The sequence below is a fragment of the Anomaloglossus baeobatrachus genome, chromosome 5 (assembly GCF_048569485.1).
Source record: "Anomaloglossus baeobatrachus isolate aAnoBae1 chromosome 5, aAnoBae1.hap1, whole genome shotgun sequence".
Lineage (NCBI taxonomy): Eukaryota > Metazoa > Chordata > Amphibia > Anura > Aromobatidae > Anomaloglossus > Anomaloglossus baeobatrachus.
In genome coordinates, this window is record NC_134357.1 from 507,332,763 (window position 1) to 507,352,080 (window position 19,318).

The 19,318-nt window shown below is 43.7% G+C and overlaps 1 protein-coding gene across 1 annotated transcript in view; it reads left to right on the forward strand.

Annotated features, from left to right (window-relative positions):
* The window catches only part of LOC142311986 (gastrula zinc finger protein XlCGF66.1-like), a 42,821-nt gene extending 24,576 nt beyond the window's left edge, over positions 1 to 18,245 (forward strand). The window contains exons 2-7 of the mRNA XM_075350862.1: positions 4,331 to 4,475; positions 4,605 to 4,784; positions 4,867 to 4,990; positions 5,074 to 5,186; positions 6,757 to 6,847; positions 15,982 to 18,245. Of these exons, the coding sequence (XP_075206977.1) occupies positions 4,398 to 4,475; positions 4,605 to 4,784; positions 4,867 to 4,990; positions 5,074 to 5,186; positions 6,757 to 6,847; positions 15,982 to 16,889 (1,494 nt within the window). The 5' untranslated portion in view covers positions 4,331 to 4,397 and the 3' untranslated portion in view covers positions 16,890 to 18,245. The remainder of the gene's footprint in view (positions 1 to 4,330; positions 4,476 to 4,604; positions 4,785 to 4,866; positions 4,991 to 5,073; positions 5,187 to 6,756; positions 6,848 to 15,981) is intronic.
* The last annotated feature ends 1,073 nt before the right edge of the window (positions 18,246 to 19,318 follow it).

Sequence of the window (19,318 nt, forward strand, 5' to 3'; positions counted from 1 at the left end):
GTCTGGTGGGGTACTACCGACGCTTTATCAAGGGGTACACGAAGATGGCTGCCCCCATGCAACATCTCGTGGGGCAGACCAAAGGTGGTAGACCCATCGGAGCCCCACTGGTGTGGGAAGAAAGGCATGAGGAATCCTTCCGCCAGCTGAAAGCGGCCTTGACCGGAGAAGAGGTCCTAGCGTACCCTGACTACGGCTGCCCATTCATCCTCTACACAGATGCCAGCAATGTGGGATTGGGGGCAGTCCTGTCCCAGGTCCAGGACGGGAAGGAAAAAGTGATTGCTTATGCTAGCCGAAAGCTCCCGGCCAACGGAAAGGAACCCTGAGAACTACAGCTCCTTCAAGCTCGAGCTCCTGGCACTGGTATGGGCTATCACCGAGCGGTTCCGCCACTACTTGGCCGCAGCAAAATTCACCGCTTTCATGGATAACAATCCGTTGACTGACCTGGACACGGCCAAGTTGGGCGCGTTGGAGCAGCGGTGGGTGGCCAGGCTAGCCAACTATGACTTCACAATCAAATACAGGGCTGGTCGTGTCAACATTAATGCTGATGCACTCTCTCGGATGCCCCACTTGTCAGAAGAAGGGTGCGAGGATGACGACCTCGAAGAGATCGAGTTGCCTGCATTTCACCAGCCACCAACTGAGAAGGTACATGTCCACCAACAACGGGTGAACCTGGATCCACTGCCCAGTCAGGAGTGGCAGGAAGCTCAAGACCAGGCGCCCGCTGTCCGCCTAGTCAAGACCCTAGTGGAACGAGGCGCTGTTGGGATGGACCCTGCCGCCCCAGCTGAAGCCCAACGCTTGTGGAAGGAACGGAACCGGCTGTATCTACATCAAGGGAAGCTGTACCGTGAGCTGATCAACCCGATGACTCATGAGAAAATCCGCCAGTTGGTTATTCCCCAAGCTGATGTGCCCACTGTTTTGCAGGCATACCATGATGGTGCCGGACACTTCGGATGGAAGAAGCTGGAGATGCTGTTGAGAGAGCGGTTCTATTGGAGTGGAATGCGGGAGTCTGTAGAGGCCTGGTGCCGAGAGTGCGGTCCTTGCACACTGAGGAGGAAGGACGAGGCCAGCCAGAAGGCGCCCCTACACCCGATCATTACACATCAGCCGCTGGAGCTGGTCGCCCTGGACGATGTCAAGCTCACCCCCAGCCGAAGTGGGTACGCATACGCGTTGACCATAGTAGACCACTATTCGAGGTTCATGGTGGTTGTCCCAGTCAAGGACCTAACTGGTCGTACTGCCGCTAGAGCGTTCCAGGCTTATTTCTGCCGGCCACATGGATACCCAGACAAAGTGCTTACTGACCAAGGCCCGGCTTTTGAAGCAGAGGTGTTCCATGAGTTCTGCCAGTTGTACGGCTGCAAGAAGATCCGGACCACCCCTTACCATGCCCAGACCAACGGCATGTGTGAGAAAATGAACCACTTGGTACTGGGACTCCTCAAGACGTTACCGCTGGAAGAGCGGAACCTGTGGCCAGAGAAGCTACCCGACTTGGTCGATATGTACAACAACATCCCGTCCAGCTCAACGAAGTGCACCCCAGCATATCTGATGAGGGCTCGCCCCGGCCGACTGCCGGTGGACCTGGAAATGGGATTGGAGGCCCCGGAAGCACTCCCTTCGACAGCTGAATGGGAAACTCGGCGGAGGGTACTATACCGGCAGATTCAAGAATATGTTGAGAAGAACTTGAGTCGGAGTCGGGAACTGCAGGAGCAGCGCTTCAATCAAAAGGCGTCTGCTGGCCCTTTTCAGCCCGGAGATGTCGTACTGAAGCGGAAGAGGAGAACCCACAAGCTGGATGATCAATGGGAACAAACCCCGTACGTCATACAGCCCACAGGATGGGAAGATGGGAAGGCCTACCAAATCAGTCGTGACCAAGGGGGCACTTTGGCCACGGTTTCCCGGGACCATCTGAAAAGGTGCCCACCAGCCTTAAGAGCGGCGGCTGAAGTACCGGTTCCCCCACCAGCAGGGAAGGCAAAAGAGGTGATCCACACTGCGATGAGAGACTTCCCAGCGGACTGGCCTACACAGAACGGCGCGGTAATTCTTCCAGTGATACTGTTCCCACAACCCATGGATGAAGAAGTGATGGAGGCGGTCAACCGTGAGTCAGTGCCAGTGCCCAGGGATGAACCTGTACCCAGCTCCCCTATGCCTCCGCCTGCCCCACACGAGAGCAGGGAGGAGGAACTGATTGTTCCCTCTGCCCCACTGCCTAGCCCTACTTACACTGGACACCGGAGGTCCACCCGTCCCAACCTAGGTAGACCCCCACTTAGGTACAGGGAAACCGTCCTTTAAAAGGGGGGAGGAAGTCTGTGTGTGTTGAAAGTTTTGAAAAGTTTTGAGATAAAATGAAAGTAAGCAACCGAAGCCTCAGCTGATTGTCAACCGTGATTGGAACCGGCCGTTGCCGGCATTGTTGTCCCCGTAGGGACCCTTCAAAAGTTGCATAGGGAACTCTCTATGAACAGGCCCGAGAACTTGCAGGGCAACCACAAACATTAGTGGCTTGTAAATAAAAATGTTGTTGTTGCAGCCACCGTTACCGCCTCCGGAGAGGCAGGTTGGAGGGAGGGCCCGCAGTGGAGCAGGCTGGGGCCCAGCCACCACAGGAACTGGTGGCTACCCTCTGGAGGGGAAGGACAGATCCCGCTCGGGTAACTTGGTGCAGGACTGGGGTCAAGGGGTGCTGCCTGGGTTTTAGGGGCAGCATCAGGGCCAGGTTACTTGGGTGGGAGAGAGCGGCAGCCGCAACCGTTTAAAACCGTTTGTAACGTTTAAGCAAAGCACCTCCCGATGTGGGATGAAGTTATTTTACTTGTATGTCATATTTTTATATCTTTTCAGAAAAATAAAACCGGTGTTGGACGGGCAGCCCGCGGACGGTCTGCATTTTGCTAAGGGGGAATGTGACGCCCTGGGCAAGCCAGGGGTCACAAGTCATAACACCATCACACCCTACACCCCGGATAGGTACACCAAAGCTACACAAAAATCCTTGTTGCCTTCCTCCAGGGGCTGATGTCCACACCAGGGGGTGGGCCAGGCGGTTGGCTCCGCCCACCGAGGAGTTCACAGCCCTGGAGGCGGGAAAACCAGGCAGATCAGTCTAGGGAGAGTGAGAGTAAAGAGTGAAGTGGTAGAGGAGCAAGAGAGAGGAGTAAAAGTGGAAGAGAAAGTGACAGTTGAGAAAGCCTGAAGTTGGTCCGGGTGTGTGCCCCGGACTGAGAACAGCAAGGTTAGCAGACGGCGGTGACCGTCTGCAGGAGAGGCTGCTCGGAGGTTGCCGTAAGGACCGTGGACGGGTGGTGGCCCGGCGGTACCGGAGCGGTATACGAAGAGAAGCCAGCACCATTGGCAGGGGCCTTTCGGATCCCGGCAAGGCTAGGAGTCGCCGTGAATTTGCCAAATCCGTCAGTGAAGGGGACCTCTGGGTCTCCCAACAACCAAGTCCCGATTGAAGGCAACAGTCCAACCGTTAGAGAGAGACACCGCCACCGCCAAGGCACCAGTTTCTCAGGGCCAGCGCCTGCGGACAAAGAGGGGCTCCTCTGGCACATATCCAAGCCGGGGAGCGGGTTACCGGTGGGAACCCATCGCTACCAACATTTCATTAGGTGCAGGGACAGAGACCGTCACCGTCAACTACTGGGGAAAAGCAACAGCAGCCGTCCGTGGGAACCGTCTTTCCAGCCGTGTGTTTTACCGAGAACTGTGTCACCGTCTCAGGCTGAGTGAGTACCACAGTGCCGTGAGGCACAGCGCTGCCCCCGCGTCCCTGCACCCCACCAAGCCCTGCACCGGCCCTGCCATTCAGCATCCCCCACCTCATCACTGGGCCCCGGGACAACCACCCCCTACCCACGGAGGGGAGAACTAACAACTTTGCTGCTCCCTGTCACCGCTCCCGGGATCCCCATACAGAGCAGCGGTGGTGTCCATACAATCACCACAACCGTGGGTGGCGTCACGGACAATAAACTATCCCAAAAACCAAACCCCTTTCACTCACGGGCGAGGAGCGCCGCTCGAGTCCCCGGGATCCGGCCCATCGCTCAAGCCACCGAGCAGCAGCAGGCCGCAGCAGCAGCGGCAGCCGGACCCGAGCAGTGGGAGAGCGCAGCGTCCCCTCCTCCGCCCGCGACATAAGCACATGGCCTACGCAGTTCCAGAGAAGGGAGGATGCGACATTTATACATTATATCTTTTCATATGTTTTTCTTTATTATCACCAGTAATGTTTACATGGGATCCTTAAGCTGTTAAATTGGCTCATCTTCTCCCCATTCAGGTCCCTAAAATATCGGATCCTCTCAGATCTTCTATATAAGAGAATTTTCCTGATTGACCCTTCAAGGATGGATAAGGACCGGGACAAGATTGCGGAGAGGATATTACACCTCACCCTAGAGATCCTCTTCCGGCTTACTGGAGAGGTGAGAGATTCTGATGACGTCACATTACATCATTCTTATCTATGGGAATAACAGATGGACAGAACTGGAGAGGTGAGGACTCTGGAAATGTCTGTAGTGAGATTTATTAATGTGTCTCTCCATAACCAGGATTACACAGTAGTGAAGAAGACCTCTAGTGAGCGCTGTCAGGACCCTGTGTCTGAGGAATGGGGAAGACCCCTGAGCCCAATCACGGGGCCTCCACCTCACCCCCCGATACATGAGGACATCAATGACCAGAAGATCTTAGAACTCACCTACAAGATGATTGAGCTGCTGACTGGAGAGGTGACACTGCTGGTAATGCTGGGACATTATACAGTAACGCTATGAAGGGATCGGGGGATGATGGTATCATTGTATGTGTCAGGTTCCTATAAGGTGTCAGGACGTCACAGTCTATTTGTCCATGGAGGAGTGGGAGTATTTAGAAGGACACAAAGATTTGTACAAGGAAGTCATGATGGAGGATCCCCAGCCCCTCACATCACCAGGTAATAGACAGGACTAAATACACATGGCCGATAATTATCTGTATGTAAAGAATGAATTCAGTCCCTGTATGTGTTTACTTCAGTTCCATCCAGTAAGAAGACAACACCAGAGAGATGTCCCCGTCCTCTTCTTCCACATGACAGTTCAGAAGAAAATCCCGATGTTCCTCAGGATCATCCAGTAAATGGAGATGAGGTATCATGAGATCTCCTTTATGATGTGTAGACGGCTGTCTTATATTTAGTCTTGTTTTATCAAAATTATTGGAGACATAAGCTCTTTTATGATTGGAGCTTCATCATATGGAAAATTGGAATTGTGACTGCAGAGTGCAGCATGTAATCAGCATGATCAGTTTTCCATGGATCAGCTATAGTGTGAAGCCACATTAAAATGGGAAAATGTAGTGCTTTTAATAACTTCAAATGTGACAAGGTCATCAGTGGTAGATTAGCTAGGGCCAATATTTTAGAATCTGCCTAACTCATGAGGTCTTTATATGAAACACAATGAATGCTGTGGACATAAACAACTTGTCTAGGAAGATATCAAGAATTGTTTTGAAGAATGTTTGGTGCAGTCATGCAACTTAGTGTCCAACGAACATGTCCAAATACACTTGCCGTTCCTTAGCACAGATGGGCTATAACAGCAAATAACCAGTTCTAGCAACATTGATGTCTAAGAGAAACAAAAAGGAAAAACTTTATTGGGCAAAAGACTATAGAATTATATTAATGATCACTGGAAAAACATTGTCCAGTCACATAAGTCCAGATTTCTGTTGACCCATTCTGATGGGATGGTCAGAATTCGGCACAAGCAGCATGAATCCATATATCTTTCCTGTAGGTGTCAACATGTCAGGCTGGTGGAAAAAAAAATGCTCATGTCAATTCTTTTCTCCATTTTTCTGCGTTTTTCCACCCATGCAATGCATTGGAAAAACACAGCAAAACGCAGTAAACAAAAACGCAGCCAAAACCGCACAAAACGCGGTAAAACACGGTGCGTTTTTACCGCTGGTGCGTTTTTGTGAATTGCAAAAACGTCAACGTGCGCACATAGCCTAATGGTGTGAAGAATGTTTTATTGGCACATCCTGGGTCCTTTTATACCTGTGTATGGATGTTTAGACATAAGGGCTTACCTAAGCATTGGAGGCAAACAAGACCATCACCTCATGGCAGCTCAAGGGCCTTATTGTCATGGACTAATTCCTGAAACGTGACAATGAGTTTTTTATGCTTCACCTAATTGTCCCATTCTGTGGAACGATTTCATTGCATAGTGTAATGGTAGAATGACATGTTCAGAACATCTAATTTTTGGCAACTGCAAGAAGAAGTTGCCATAAATTAGATGTTGGCATGGGCCAATATTCCTGCAAAACTACTTCAAATCTTTGTGAAATGTATGACGCGAGAAATTTCTGATGTTCTGAAGGTTAAAGGATATTCTTCATGCTACTAGATGGGTGTCTCTAATACTGTGGCCATTCAGTGTATAGTTTATACTTGGTGGAGATGACAGGATAAAGCTGATCATCGACATTAGATGTCTGAATCTTCATAATATTCTGGTTATGGAGACTGCTGATTACATTTAGGAGCCGAAAGGTTGGATTAGACCAGCAGCTCTGTGATATCTACTGCTGTCATGGTTTTTACTTTGTCATCATTTTAATTTATCATCTTTTGTGTTTTTCAAAATAATTTATTACGACTTCTCCATCTCCCTGTGACTTTTCCAATATTCGTTTCAGGGTGAAGATCTGATCTATATTAATGCTACAGGGAGATATGTGAGGGATGAGGATTGGTGTAAAGAGGAGATTCCTACAGATAACTATACAGGTGAGTAGTAACTACTAAATGCAGAGAAGTCATATATTCTACTCAGTTGCTAACTGCTAAAGTTTCATGGTGACTTTTTTGAGAGGAGTTTTATGTGAATTTTTCTGGCAGGAAATTTTGATGTGTAAATGGAAAAATTTTAATTAGCGAAACTGGAATTAAGCTGAAATTGAACTTTTTACACAGAAGAATGTAAAAAACACGATTACTGCAGCCAACTACTTGCCACAGCAAAAACTAATTGGTAAACTCTGAGATCAGTGACTGGCTGCAGAGGTCACAAATGTATCTGATAAGAAGAGGATGTAAGTCATTTGGTGTAGGAGTTGAGCAGCATTGAAATAAGAGCATATGGGGATCGAGGAAAAGTAAGCAAATATAGGAAGACCTCGTAAAAAAACGTGTATAATTTTGGGGAATTGCTTCACAATCACCAAGGAACTGTACAGTCAAATGAGCTGGGTAAATCTGTTGTATAGTCCTCAATAGTGATGGGTTGATCCAGACAGTAAAAGTCCGGATCCCCGTGGTTTCAAACGTACCCGAATGCCACACCTGGGCCTGTAATTCTCAGGGAACTCCGGGTAATGATCTGGAAACTTGGGAAATTAAAAAAAAATAAAGGACAAATAAAGATAATAAGAATAAAGCAAGCTCGTTATACTTACTGAATTTCCTGAGTGGCTGTTCACTGCTTCCGGGGCCGCTCACTCTACTTCCGGTGCTGCTCATTATTGTGCATCCATATGCATTGCTTTCCCCACTCACAGGCAGTCCTGGCGTCTGTGATTGGTTGCAGTCAGACACGCCCCCACGCTGTGTGACAGCATGTCTGACTCCTTGCAATCACAGACCCTGTCTGTGAGTCCCTATCGTGGTGTAAAACTAAATAAGTAATAAAAATATTCATAGGGTCCCCTCATATTATAACACCCAGCACAGATAAAGCATACAGCTACAGGGTGCAGCCCCCAGCCATGCACTTATCTTGGCTGTGAATCAAAATAAAAGGAACCTCATGTGGAGAGAGCAGGGCATATGGATGAGCGATAATGAGTGGCCCCGGAAGCAGCATACAGCCACGCAAGAGACTTGGTAAGTATAATGCGCTTGCTTCAATGCCTCTATCCCTCCTATCACCATTTTTAAGGTCCGGATTCTGGCCCCCATAGACTTGTATGGTGATCAGCGTACGCCAGATAGCTGGGTTTTTGTTTTAATCCGGTTACACCAGCTGAATCTGGTTATCTGAGAGTCCGACCATCACTTGTCCTCAATTATATAATTATATGGGTCCATTGCAAACTAGGAAAAGGTAAAAGAATCAATAGGTCAGTGTCGTGCGCTTTCCAGATCTGTACACACGGATTACTACTACTGCATCGAACTCTGTTCACATTACAGAGTCCGATAGGCAACCTGGTCTCTCTTTAGTGCTCAGCTCTCCTGGGTGTCGGCTGAGTTGTTTCACTGTTCCCAGCCATTCAGGAGTTAATCCTTTTTTGGAGCAGTGGGCACCTCTTCTGAGAGCCAGGTTGCTGATTATGATTCACAGCTGCTCCATTCCTATTTAAGGCTGGTGATTGTAGTGGAACACTGCCGAATATAACATCAGCGATCCCAGTCTCAGTGGTTGTCAGTTCATGGTGAACAACAGTTGCTTTCCTGCGCCATGTAAATGATTCCCTGTTGTGAGTTTCTTACTACCATTTTCTTTATTTCACATATTTTCTCTCCTTTGTGTTTGGGTTCTTTGTGTACGAGGTTTCATTCTTCCTTGTCTGTGTCTTTTCTGTGGGGTTTTGTTTCTGGGTTTCCAGCCCGCTACCTGGGTGGGGGAGTAAGATCATGGCTCGGACAGGAGACAGGGTCACGTTGGGAACTCGGACCTGGCTATCATCAAGCTTACCTCCGAGAAGAGGGACAGGGTCCTGGGTTTTAGGGCCAGTTTAGGAACCCCTAGCCCATCAGTACATTCCCCCCTTACAGTAGGTGGGATTTTGGGAAGAACTCACACTTCTGTATTGCCAACTTGCAGAAATGTCCTCAATATATAATCTTCTTTCGCTATGTTAAATGAAGACCTTTCTAGGAGGGATTTTACAGATATGCAAAGCCTCTGGTAAAATATGATTGAACAATCAAAATCACTGGAGAAAATATTCTGAGGAGAATTATGTAGACTGTATGAGAGATAATCAGGAATTAATAAGTTATGGGTATAGTAGTTTGGGGCTAAATATAGGGCAAACCAAAAGGCAAACAATAAAATGGAAAGAAAAGATAGTATGAACACATAACAGTAAAAGGTATGACAAATGAAACTTTATTAGGTAAAAATATGAATACAGCAATATAAAAGGCATCCAACGCAATCAGAGATGACATTTAGTGAAGCATAAACTGATCATAAAGTAATTTACAAGGGCAGTGATGGGGTTAACAAAGAAAATTCTAATCAGTAGTAATGAACAAATGTGTTAGTATACATATATCCATTAGTCCTCTCCTGTTGGCATGATGGCATCCCCGACGTATATTTCAACACAACGCCTTCTTCTGTGGGTGGCATCATCCCAGCATGGATCCATATAAATCCAAGTCTCTGTCACATGGTGTTTATAAACTCGACACGTGTCATGGCGGCATCTGATGCTGCCCACACTGCACAATCTGACACACCACACTATGCCTCATTTGGTGCTTCTGGGTTACACAGACAGGCTTCCCCTAGCCTGAGAGCCATTCTAGGAGCCCCTGTCTCCTGCTTTCCACCTACACCGTGAAAGTTTCCTACCAATTAAAATCCATACCGAAAGGTCATGTGACTGGGAGAATATACAACATCATTAATGAAACTACACCCTGCTTGTCACGTCACAGGGTTCACATCCCAATGGCCATGTGACAATGATAAAATATGATTGGGGATGGTGACAAGCTGAGGGTCCGTAGCCTGGTCGATAGAGTCAAAAGAAAGGGATACAGCATGTGTTTTAACATTCTTGTCTGCAAGATAAGAGTGTAAAGGGTACTTTACACGCTGTGACATCGCTAGCGATCTCATTAGCTATGTGAAATTCTAGATCGCAAGTGCGATCTTTCGTGATCGCACATAGGTCATTTTACGCATGTGCGATCTCGAACGATCGCACTTGCGATCTAGAATTTCACATAGCTAATGAGATCGCTAGCGATGTCGCAGTGTGTAAAGTGCCCTTAAGTGAAAATTAAAGTAGGGGGAATAGCACGGAAAACCATGCCAGGGAAGGAAAAAAAAATCCTTTAAAAATCCATTTATAGAAAATTTCCAAGTCATTAAGTTTTAATGTGTGTGTTATTATTCTTTCTCCTTTGTCATTACATGTTTGGATTACTTTACATTGTCTTTTCCCCAAAATATGGACAATGCCAGCACTTATAGAATTTAATGAATACATAAGCTCCACTGATGCTACATATGAAAAAATGTGAGATTCTTAATTATCATTTTTTTGTACAAAAAACAAGCCATTTACAAGTCCTTTTAGTAGCGTTTATACTCGTATAGTTCTCATCGTCTGATCCTACATAGAGGCCTAACAACCTCAACTATAGTGACAGTGATGATAATTGGTGTTACAATTTCTGCAGAGTTTTATTGGATGCTATAATAATAATAAGGATTGGGATTGATACTGCTCAGAAAAGCTAAGGGAAAAAAAAAATTAGGGGGATTGAAGATTCAAGTCTTTACTGACATAATTTCACTAATTAGTTGAGAACAAAATGACTTTTCAACGATGAATAGAAATTATAATCCTCAGCCAATTGAGAGCTGGATTCCAATTTGTCTCACTTGTGGAATCAGTTTGCATTAATTTCATCAAGATAAGTCAAAATGGGGTGTAATTTCTAAAATGTAGTCACTTGAGGGGGTTTCTGCAAACTATTCTGCAAACATCTGTGCTCCAAAAGTGGAATGATGCTCCTTCCTTTCCGAGCCCTGCGGGTATTGCCACATTCAGGAGAAACTGTGTGACACATTATGGGGCCTTTTCTTTATGTATTCCCTTCTCAAAATTGGAAATCTCGGGTTAAAACAACATTTTAGTGGTAAACATTTAATTATGTTTTCTTCACCACCCAATAGTAGAACATTTTGGGACACACCTGTAGAGTCAATATGCTCACTGCACCTCTGGGTGAATTCACTGAGGGATGCAGTTTGCAAAACGGGGTCACTTGTGGGGGATCTCTGCAGTTCTGGACCCTCATGGGCTTTGCAATTATGATATTGGCATACTCACTAAAAATTACACAACAAACTGTATGGTACATAGTCTTTTATTAGCCCTTATTATAATTAAAAACTTGGGGCCAAAACAACACTTTTGGGAAAAAGATGTAATTATTCTTCACTGCCCAATTGTATGAAATTCTGCAAGGTAACTGTGGTTGTTTTTGTTAAATTACCTCACTTATGGGGTTCTGCTTTTCTGGCACATCAGGGGCTCTGCCAGTATGAAATGGCACCCCCAAACCATTCCAATGAAAAGTAGTTTTAGATTATATATGGGGTATTGGCGAACCAGGAAAAAATAGTGCAACAAATTGTATGTTCCATTTACGCCTTTACCCTTTTTGAACATTAAGCCAAAGCAACATTTTAGTGGGAAAAATTATAATATCCCAATAGTGCTCCTTCCCTTCTAAACTCTGCCTTGCGCCCAAAGTTTTACACCACATATGGGATATCGGCATACTCATACTCAGGAGAAATTGTGCAACAAATTATATGGTGCTTTGTCTCCTGTTACCATTGTGAAAATGCTAAACAAATTTTTTGTCGGAAGAATATGACTTTTCATTTACTTGACTCAATGTTATAAAATTGTGTTAATCACCTGGAGGTTCAAGGTGCTCACCACACATCTAGATAAATCCCTTGAGAAGTCTAGTTTCCAAGATGCGGTCACTTATGGCGGAGCTCCACTGTTTCAGCACCTAAGGAGTTCAAAACGCAACATGGCATCCACTAAAGATTCCAGCCATTTTTACATTCCAAAGGTCAAATAGCGCTCCCTTCCCTTCCCTTCTGAGCCTTGCCGTGCAACCAAATAGTAGTTTTCCCTCACATATGGAGTATTGGCATACTCAGGAAAAATTGCACAAGATATTTTATGGTGCATTTTCTCTTGTTACCGTTGTGAAAATGCAAAATTTAGGGCTAAAGTAAGATTTTTATAGGAAAAAGTAACATTTTCATTTTTTCCTTTCGACATTGTGATTTTCAGCAATTTGAGGGGTGCAGTTTTTAGAATGTCACTTTTGGTCATTTTCTGTCACTTAGACCTCTCAAAGTGACTTCAAATGTGATGTGGCCTGAGGGCTAGTTTAGGAGCCCCAGTCCCCTGTTATCCCCTGCCACCCTGTGACAGTCAGAATATTGTATTCCTTGCTAGACAATCACATCGCAATCCTCGGCCAAGCAAGTGGCTCTCCTGATCTTAGTGTGACAGCTGCATAGAAATACATGCTGTTACTCTCAGGTCAAAAGAGCCGCTGGCTAGTCCGAAAATTGTGATTTGATCATCAGGCAAGAAATACAACAGTTTGACTGACTCACTGATGCCGGTATGGAAGGATGGGAAGAGGAAGGGGTGAGTATTAATTTTGTATTAGCAGCAGGTGAATACAGCAGTCTTACTGCACCAATCACTGATGCAGGGGTGGGTGGAGGAAGGGGTGAATATTAATTTTGTATTAACAGCGGGTGCTTGACTATACATTTTCTGGGACTTACAGTAAAACAACAGGGCAACGTACAGCAATAAAAGATCCATATCCTAAAAGGGCTGCACAAGCTCTATTTCAGGATACTATTAGTACGATGAACTGCAATTAGGGCATATTTTTGGAGTAGGGCATATATTTGAAGCATACTCCAAAAAGGCCAAAAAATTCTGCTAGGGCTTATTTTCAGGGTAGGTTTTATTCTCAGGTAATCATGGTAACAAGAACTATAGCAAAATGCAATTTTATAGAAGTATAAGGAGGGAAGGATAAGGCAAGATTAATTGTCTGTAGCAGCCACCTGCAAAACCATTCCATTTTTCGAGTTGTCTTGCTTTTGCCTCTCCAGTGCTCCTATTGTCGTTTTGGCTGGTGACATTGATTCACAATCGTCTCAGCTTCCTAACTGTAATTATTAATATCCCTGAAGCTTGTCTGAATTGGGGTCATACTTTGATGTGAGTCTTCCTTTATTTTTTGAGTAGTCTATATATTTTGTATTGACTTTATAATATTTTAAAAGGAGGAAGCTTAATAGAGATGTTGGACTGACTCCCTGATGAATTGGCTTTTGGAGGGCACTCTACTTGTTTGTATGTTTCCAGAATAACTCTGCTGTGTTTGTAGGAAGGGGAAGCATCATCAGACAAGTGCACTGAGCACTTCTCCTTAGACCAGTGGTCCCCAACCTTTATGACCTTGAGAGCCAAATTCCGCTCTGAGAGAGGTTTGTGAGCTACATTCAGCTTTGAGAGAGGATTACGAGCGACATCCAGCTCCCACCCCCCTCACATTAGTGACACCCAGAGCCCCCATTACCTTTAAAATAACAGCCAAAACTTCTCCACAGAAATCACATTAAGGTAATATACCAAGTTCCAGGAGATCCTAACCTACTCCCATCCAAATCTACTCTTCTGTTTGGAGCTTCTCACAAAAGTCACCATCTGGAGACCTGCTCTTCATTGGTTTGCCTTAGACTAAGAAATTGGGAGTACTTACACATATGTGGTACAAAAACACTTTATTGTTAAAAAAATTTCACACAAAATTACAGATTATTGATTAAAAACACATAAAAGACGAAGTTCTACAGTGTACGATGCTCATAAAGGGAGTGAAGACACTATAAGTTATACATTTGCTATGGCTTGAATGTCATGGAATAGTTGCAGTAATTTTACATACTATCTCTTTATGTGAAAAAAGATCGATCTATAATCAAGGATTCCACATTAGCAATGCCTCCAAAGGAAAAAAGATTTTTTATTTGTATATATCGACATGCTCACAAATTGTCAAAAATTGCTGAATGCTAAAGTTGAAACATGTCTACTCTGTGTAATCATTCAGGAGAAGCTCACATTCAGCGCCATAAAAATCTGTCACTAGGTATTTAAATTCCCTAACTAGCTCAGGGCAAAAACATTAAATAAGCACGTTTAATTATCACTCATACAAAACTATTTTATATTACGTGCATAAGTTTAAAGCCTGAGTGAGCTGGGTTTAATCAAAGGAAATGGATCAGCTACTCAAAGTTCAGTCATAGCATACCATGTGAACAAACCCTAATATGTCAGCCTGAATGTCAGCCTGAATGTCCCTGATCCAAAACTCACTAGAATTATATGTTTCTGATCTCGCAAATTTGCTGGACTGTCTACGGAATCCGTGTCAGGAAGTTGTTAATTTTATTTGTTGTTTAGTTATGTTTTGCAAAAAGTTAATTCATAAGCAATCGATTTGACCAACAAAATATACTGCTTACTGTATCAACACTAACAAACTGGAGGGTCAAAATATGTGCATTTTCTTAACCTTGCTTTATTATCTATATGTCCTTAAATTTTGTAACGCATGATTTCAAGATTTGTTAACTACAAAACCTAATAAAAATCATTTGAATAGAGATAGTATATAAAATTACTGCAACTATTCCATGACATTCAAGCCATAGCAAATGTATAACTTATAGTGTCTTCACTCCCTTTATGAGCATCGTACACTGTAGAACTTCGTCTTTTATGTGTTTTTAATCAATAATCTGTGATTTTGTGTGAAATTTTTGTAACAATAAAGTGTTTTTGTACCACATATGTGTAAGTACTCACAATTTCTTAGTCTAAGGTGTATAATGGAGTTAGCATAATATTGCATGAAAATGAAAAACTGGATTTATTTATGCCTATCTTCATTGGTTTGTCAGACCAGGTGCTTATGCACCAAGCTGCCAGACAGCCATGAGCCACACATCACAGGCCTGCGAGCCACATGTGACTCCCGAGCAACTGGTTGAAGACCCCTGCGCTAAACCAACATGAGATAATATACCCACACACTATAAAACAATGATGAAGTTGCAGGGCCAGGGAAGTTCAAGTAGAGAATGTTGTTACTCTTCTCTATAGCTATGTTTTGGTGTAAGATATGAAGGCTGTATGTTTAAATACCTAGACTACTGAGACTTAGCATTAAAATACAGTCCAGATATCTATAGTACTAACATATCCTTGTCAAATTGCTATTATGTTTGTCTCTTTGCTAAGTTCTACTATATCATAGAGCTTTTAAGGATATTTCAATATCCCATTTTTAGCTGGCTGCTGATGTCCCAGTGTATGTGTACATACAATTACCCTATCCAATATATCTTCACGCCATTTTTATATTTTGACAGTGTAGCCTATATGTAGTTTTATATGTGATTGCTCTATTTAATATGTACATATCTACGTCAGCTAATATCCTGGTTATTTATTGTGAGTGTTATGTATAGTCATAGTATTTGTATTTCTGCACCTTCATTGTATGCATCTCTACTGTTGTTTGACCTTAACCACTTCATGCTCCATGATGGATGTATACATTATGACAAGGGCAGATATATCATTGGTGCATCTTGTGCGGCGGCAAGAGGTAAGGGGGTCTTTATTCCACTGCAAAGGGCCCATATACTGTTCTTCCACAGGGACCCTCTTCTGTCTGTGTCTGCAACTGCATAATGGAGAAGATTGAGTGTGTGAAGCTGCTCAGGAACAGAGCCTGTTCCACAAATGGCAATTTCTTGCTTTGTTATACAGTTGGCATCTGCCTCTACCAGCAGGAATCTTGGTTAGATAGGACATGTCTTCAATGGTGAAGTAAAAATAAAGAAAGCAGAACCTAGTGGCCTAACATAATTTTCAATTAGTCTCTTCTTTGACGTTTACTGCTGCCACTACTGTCTTTATCAGTTGATAATTGACTTTTACTACAATCTGCATAAAGATGCTTATATAGAAATGTTATAATCTGTATAGATATAATTACAAGGCCTTGTTGATGAAAAATTATATATTTAATTTTATTCTTGGCAGATGACTGTAGCAGGAGCTTAGAGGGACATCTGATATCTTTCGATTTGACAGATGATCATGGTATCACACCAGATACATATGAAGACCATGACATTTTTCCAGATAAACTTCAAGCTCTTCACAGTGAAGAACTACCATCTGATTCTTTGCAAGAGCTCATATCTTCTGATTCATCTCAGACCGTTAAGCAAAGGAAAAATAACAGAAAAGATAGTAAACATCCAAAAGCACACACAGTGAAGAAACCATATTCATGTTCAGAATGTGGGAAATGCTTTTCAAGGAAATTAACTCTTGTTACACACATGAGAAGCCACACAGGGGAAAAGCCATTTTCATGTTCAGAATGTGAGAAATGTTTTACACAGAAATACCATCTTGTCACACACATGAGAATTCACACAGGGGAGAAGCCGTTTTCATGTTCCAAATGTGAAAAATGTTTTACAGATAAATCAAACCTTGCTGTACATCAGAGAACTCACACAAAGGAGAAGCCGTTTTCGTGCTTAGATTGTGGAAAATGTTTTGCAGGGAAATCAGGTCTTGTAATGCATCAACAAAGTCACTCAGGGGAAAGGCCATTTTTATGTTCAGAATGTGGGAAATCTTTTAATAAGAAATCAAATCTTGCAAAACATCAAAGGACTCACACAGGGGAGAAATTTACATGTTCAGAGTGTGGGAAACGTTTTTCAGAGAAATTCCATCTTGCAACACATCAGAGAACTCACACAGGAGAAAAGCCATTTTCATGTCCAGAATGTGGGAAATGTTTTACAGCAAAAGCATATCTTGTAGCACATCAGAGAACGCACAAAAAGGAAAAGCAATTTTCATGTTCCGAATGTGGAAAATGTTTGACAGAGGAATCAAGTCTTGTTACACATCAGAGAAGTCACACATAGGAGAAAACATTTTCATGTTCAAATTGTGGGAAATTTTTTACAGATAAATCACATTTTGAAAATCAACACAGAACTCATACTGGAAAACCCATACTCCTGTTAAAAATTACATGTCGCATAAAAATACGATCATATTATACAGCGGTGAAGTTATTTTATTTTTTAAATCATGCTATTGACGTTCTACAAGAAAAAAAAAATACAGCACTTATAGTATACAATAGAAAGGGAATTCAATTTAGAGCATCAACTCATTGTTTAGAAACTTATGCAATTACCAATAGATATGTTATTGGAAAGCAAACAATCTAAATAACTCGCATACATTAGTCATATGTTAACATATTTTTAGAGATGAGCAAACCTGAACTTTAAAGTTCGGGGATTCATACCGAACACAGAATGTTCAAAGAAATCAGTGTCGTAGTTTCGGTGCTTTACATATACAAACCATTCAAGTGAGCATCGCAGTGCTCAGCCCAGTACGAGCCACTTGCAGTGTTTTAATGGCTTGCACTGGAGGTAAAATCAGCGTTATCGGATGTAGTGTGTTCCACAAAAATTAAAAATCTCACTTCCCTCCTCCGGAAGTGCTCTGTTTATGACTGACTGTATGTTGACAGAGACCCGACCTGCACAATCATCGACTTTCAATGAGATTCAGGTCAAGTTCGGGTCCAGAACAGAACTTTATCTAAAGTTTGGCTGAACCTGCCAAACCAAACTTCAACAGATCCGCTCAGCTCTACATATTTTACATTTTCTATGGAGTTTAACTGTCTTAAAAGCATTGTCCGTTGCTGCTCTCTTCCACTCAGTATTACATCTGTCATAGACATCTGTCATGGCTATACTTGATTAGAACAGTTGCCCAGTCAACCATCCAATGGCCAGTTTGTCTAATCTTATGATTAGGATATCCTATTAATTATATGAGACCACATGGAACTCGGATGGTCATTTCGGCAAGTGTCCTGCTCACATACTTCATTGTTTATCCACTCTTTATATCAGATCAAACAGGAGTGGTGGTCTGACAATGTCATTAACACTTGTTACCAGTCATTGTTAAACTATTTGCTGTTAAAACGTTTACTCTTGTGTTTAGTCTGTATTTCTTTAAGGGGTACTGCACACACAGCGAGATCGCTACTGAGATCGCTGCTGAGTCACGTTTTTTGTGACGCAGCAGTGACCTCATTAGCGATCTCGCTGTGTGTGACACTGAGCAGCGATCTGGCCCCTGCTGTGAGATCGCTGCTCGTTACACACAGCCCTGGTTCGTTTTTTTATTGTTGCTCTCCCGCTGATAAGCACACATCGCTGTGTGTGACAGCGAGAGAGCAACAATCCTGAATGTGCAGGGAGCAGGAGCCGGCGTCTGACAGCCTGCGGTAAGCTGTAACCAAGGTAAACATCGGGTAACCAAGGTGGTTACCCGATATTTACCTTCGTTACCAGCCTCCGCAGCTCTCACGCTGCCAGTGCCGGCTCCTGCTCCCTGCACACGCTAAGTTAAGCGGTGTGCACTGGTAACTAAGGTAAACATCGGGTAACCATACCCGATGTTTACCTTAGTTACCAGTGTCCGCAGCTTCCATACGCCGGCTCCGTACAAGCGCAGCATCGCTTGCACGTCACTGCTGGCTGGGGGCTGGTCGCTGGTGAGATCTGCCTGTTTGACAGCTCACCAGCGACCATGCAGCGACGCAGCAGCGATCCTGACCAGGTCAGATCGCTGGTGGGATCGCTGCTGCGTCGCTAAAGTGTGACGGTACCCTAAGACATTTCCTCAGAGGCTCGGGAAGAACTGGACTTTTGTATTTATAGTACTGTGCAAACATTTTTTAGGCAGGTATGAAAAAATTGCTGCAAAGTAAGAAATGCTTTAAAAATTAGAATTGTTAATCATTTGCAGTTTGTTAATTGATAAAAATAAAGTGAATTATTAAAACAGAAATCTAAATCATATCAATATTTGGTGTGACTTTTCTTTGTCTTCAAAACGGCATCAAAGGTAAATTTGCTCACAATTTGTAAAGAAACTCAGAAAGGAAGTTGTTCCAGACATGTTGGAGAACTAACTGCAGAGCTCCCGTGGATGTAGGGTTGGGCAAATCCTTTTGTCCATGTGATCCCTGACAGACTCGATGATGTTGAGATCAGGGCTCTGTGGGGCCATGTCACTTACAGGATGTTATTGCATGATTGAGTATCCACCTGTATTTCTCAGCAGTGAGGACATCTAGAAATGGGCAATGTTGAAGACTGTAGATACAGTGGTTTGTCAAGGAAATTTAGTGCGGCAGATGAAACACACATCTTGCATATTTCCTTTTAAATTGGAAGATGTCCAGTAGTGCCATTGCAGCACCCTGGGATATGCTACCCCAGTGATCTGCAGGATCCTAAGGCTTTCTGGAACACCC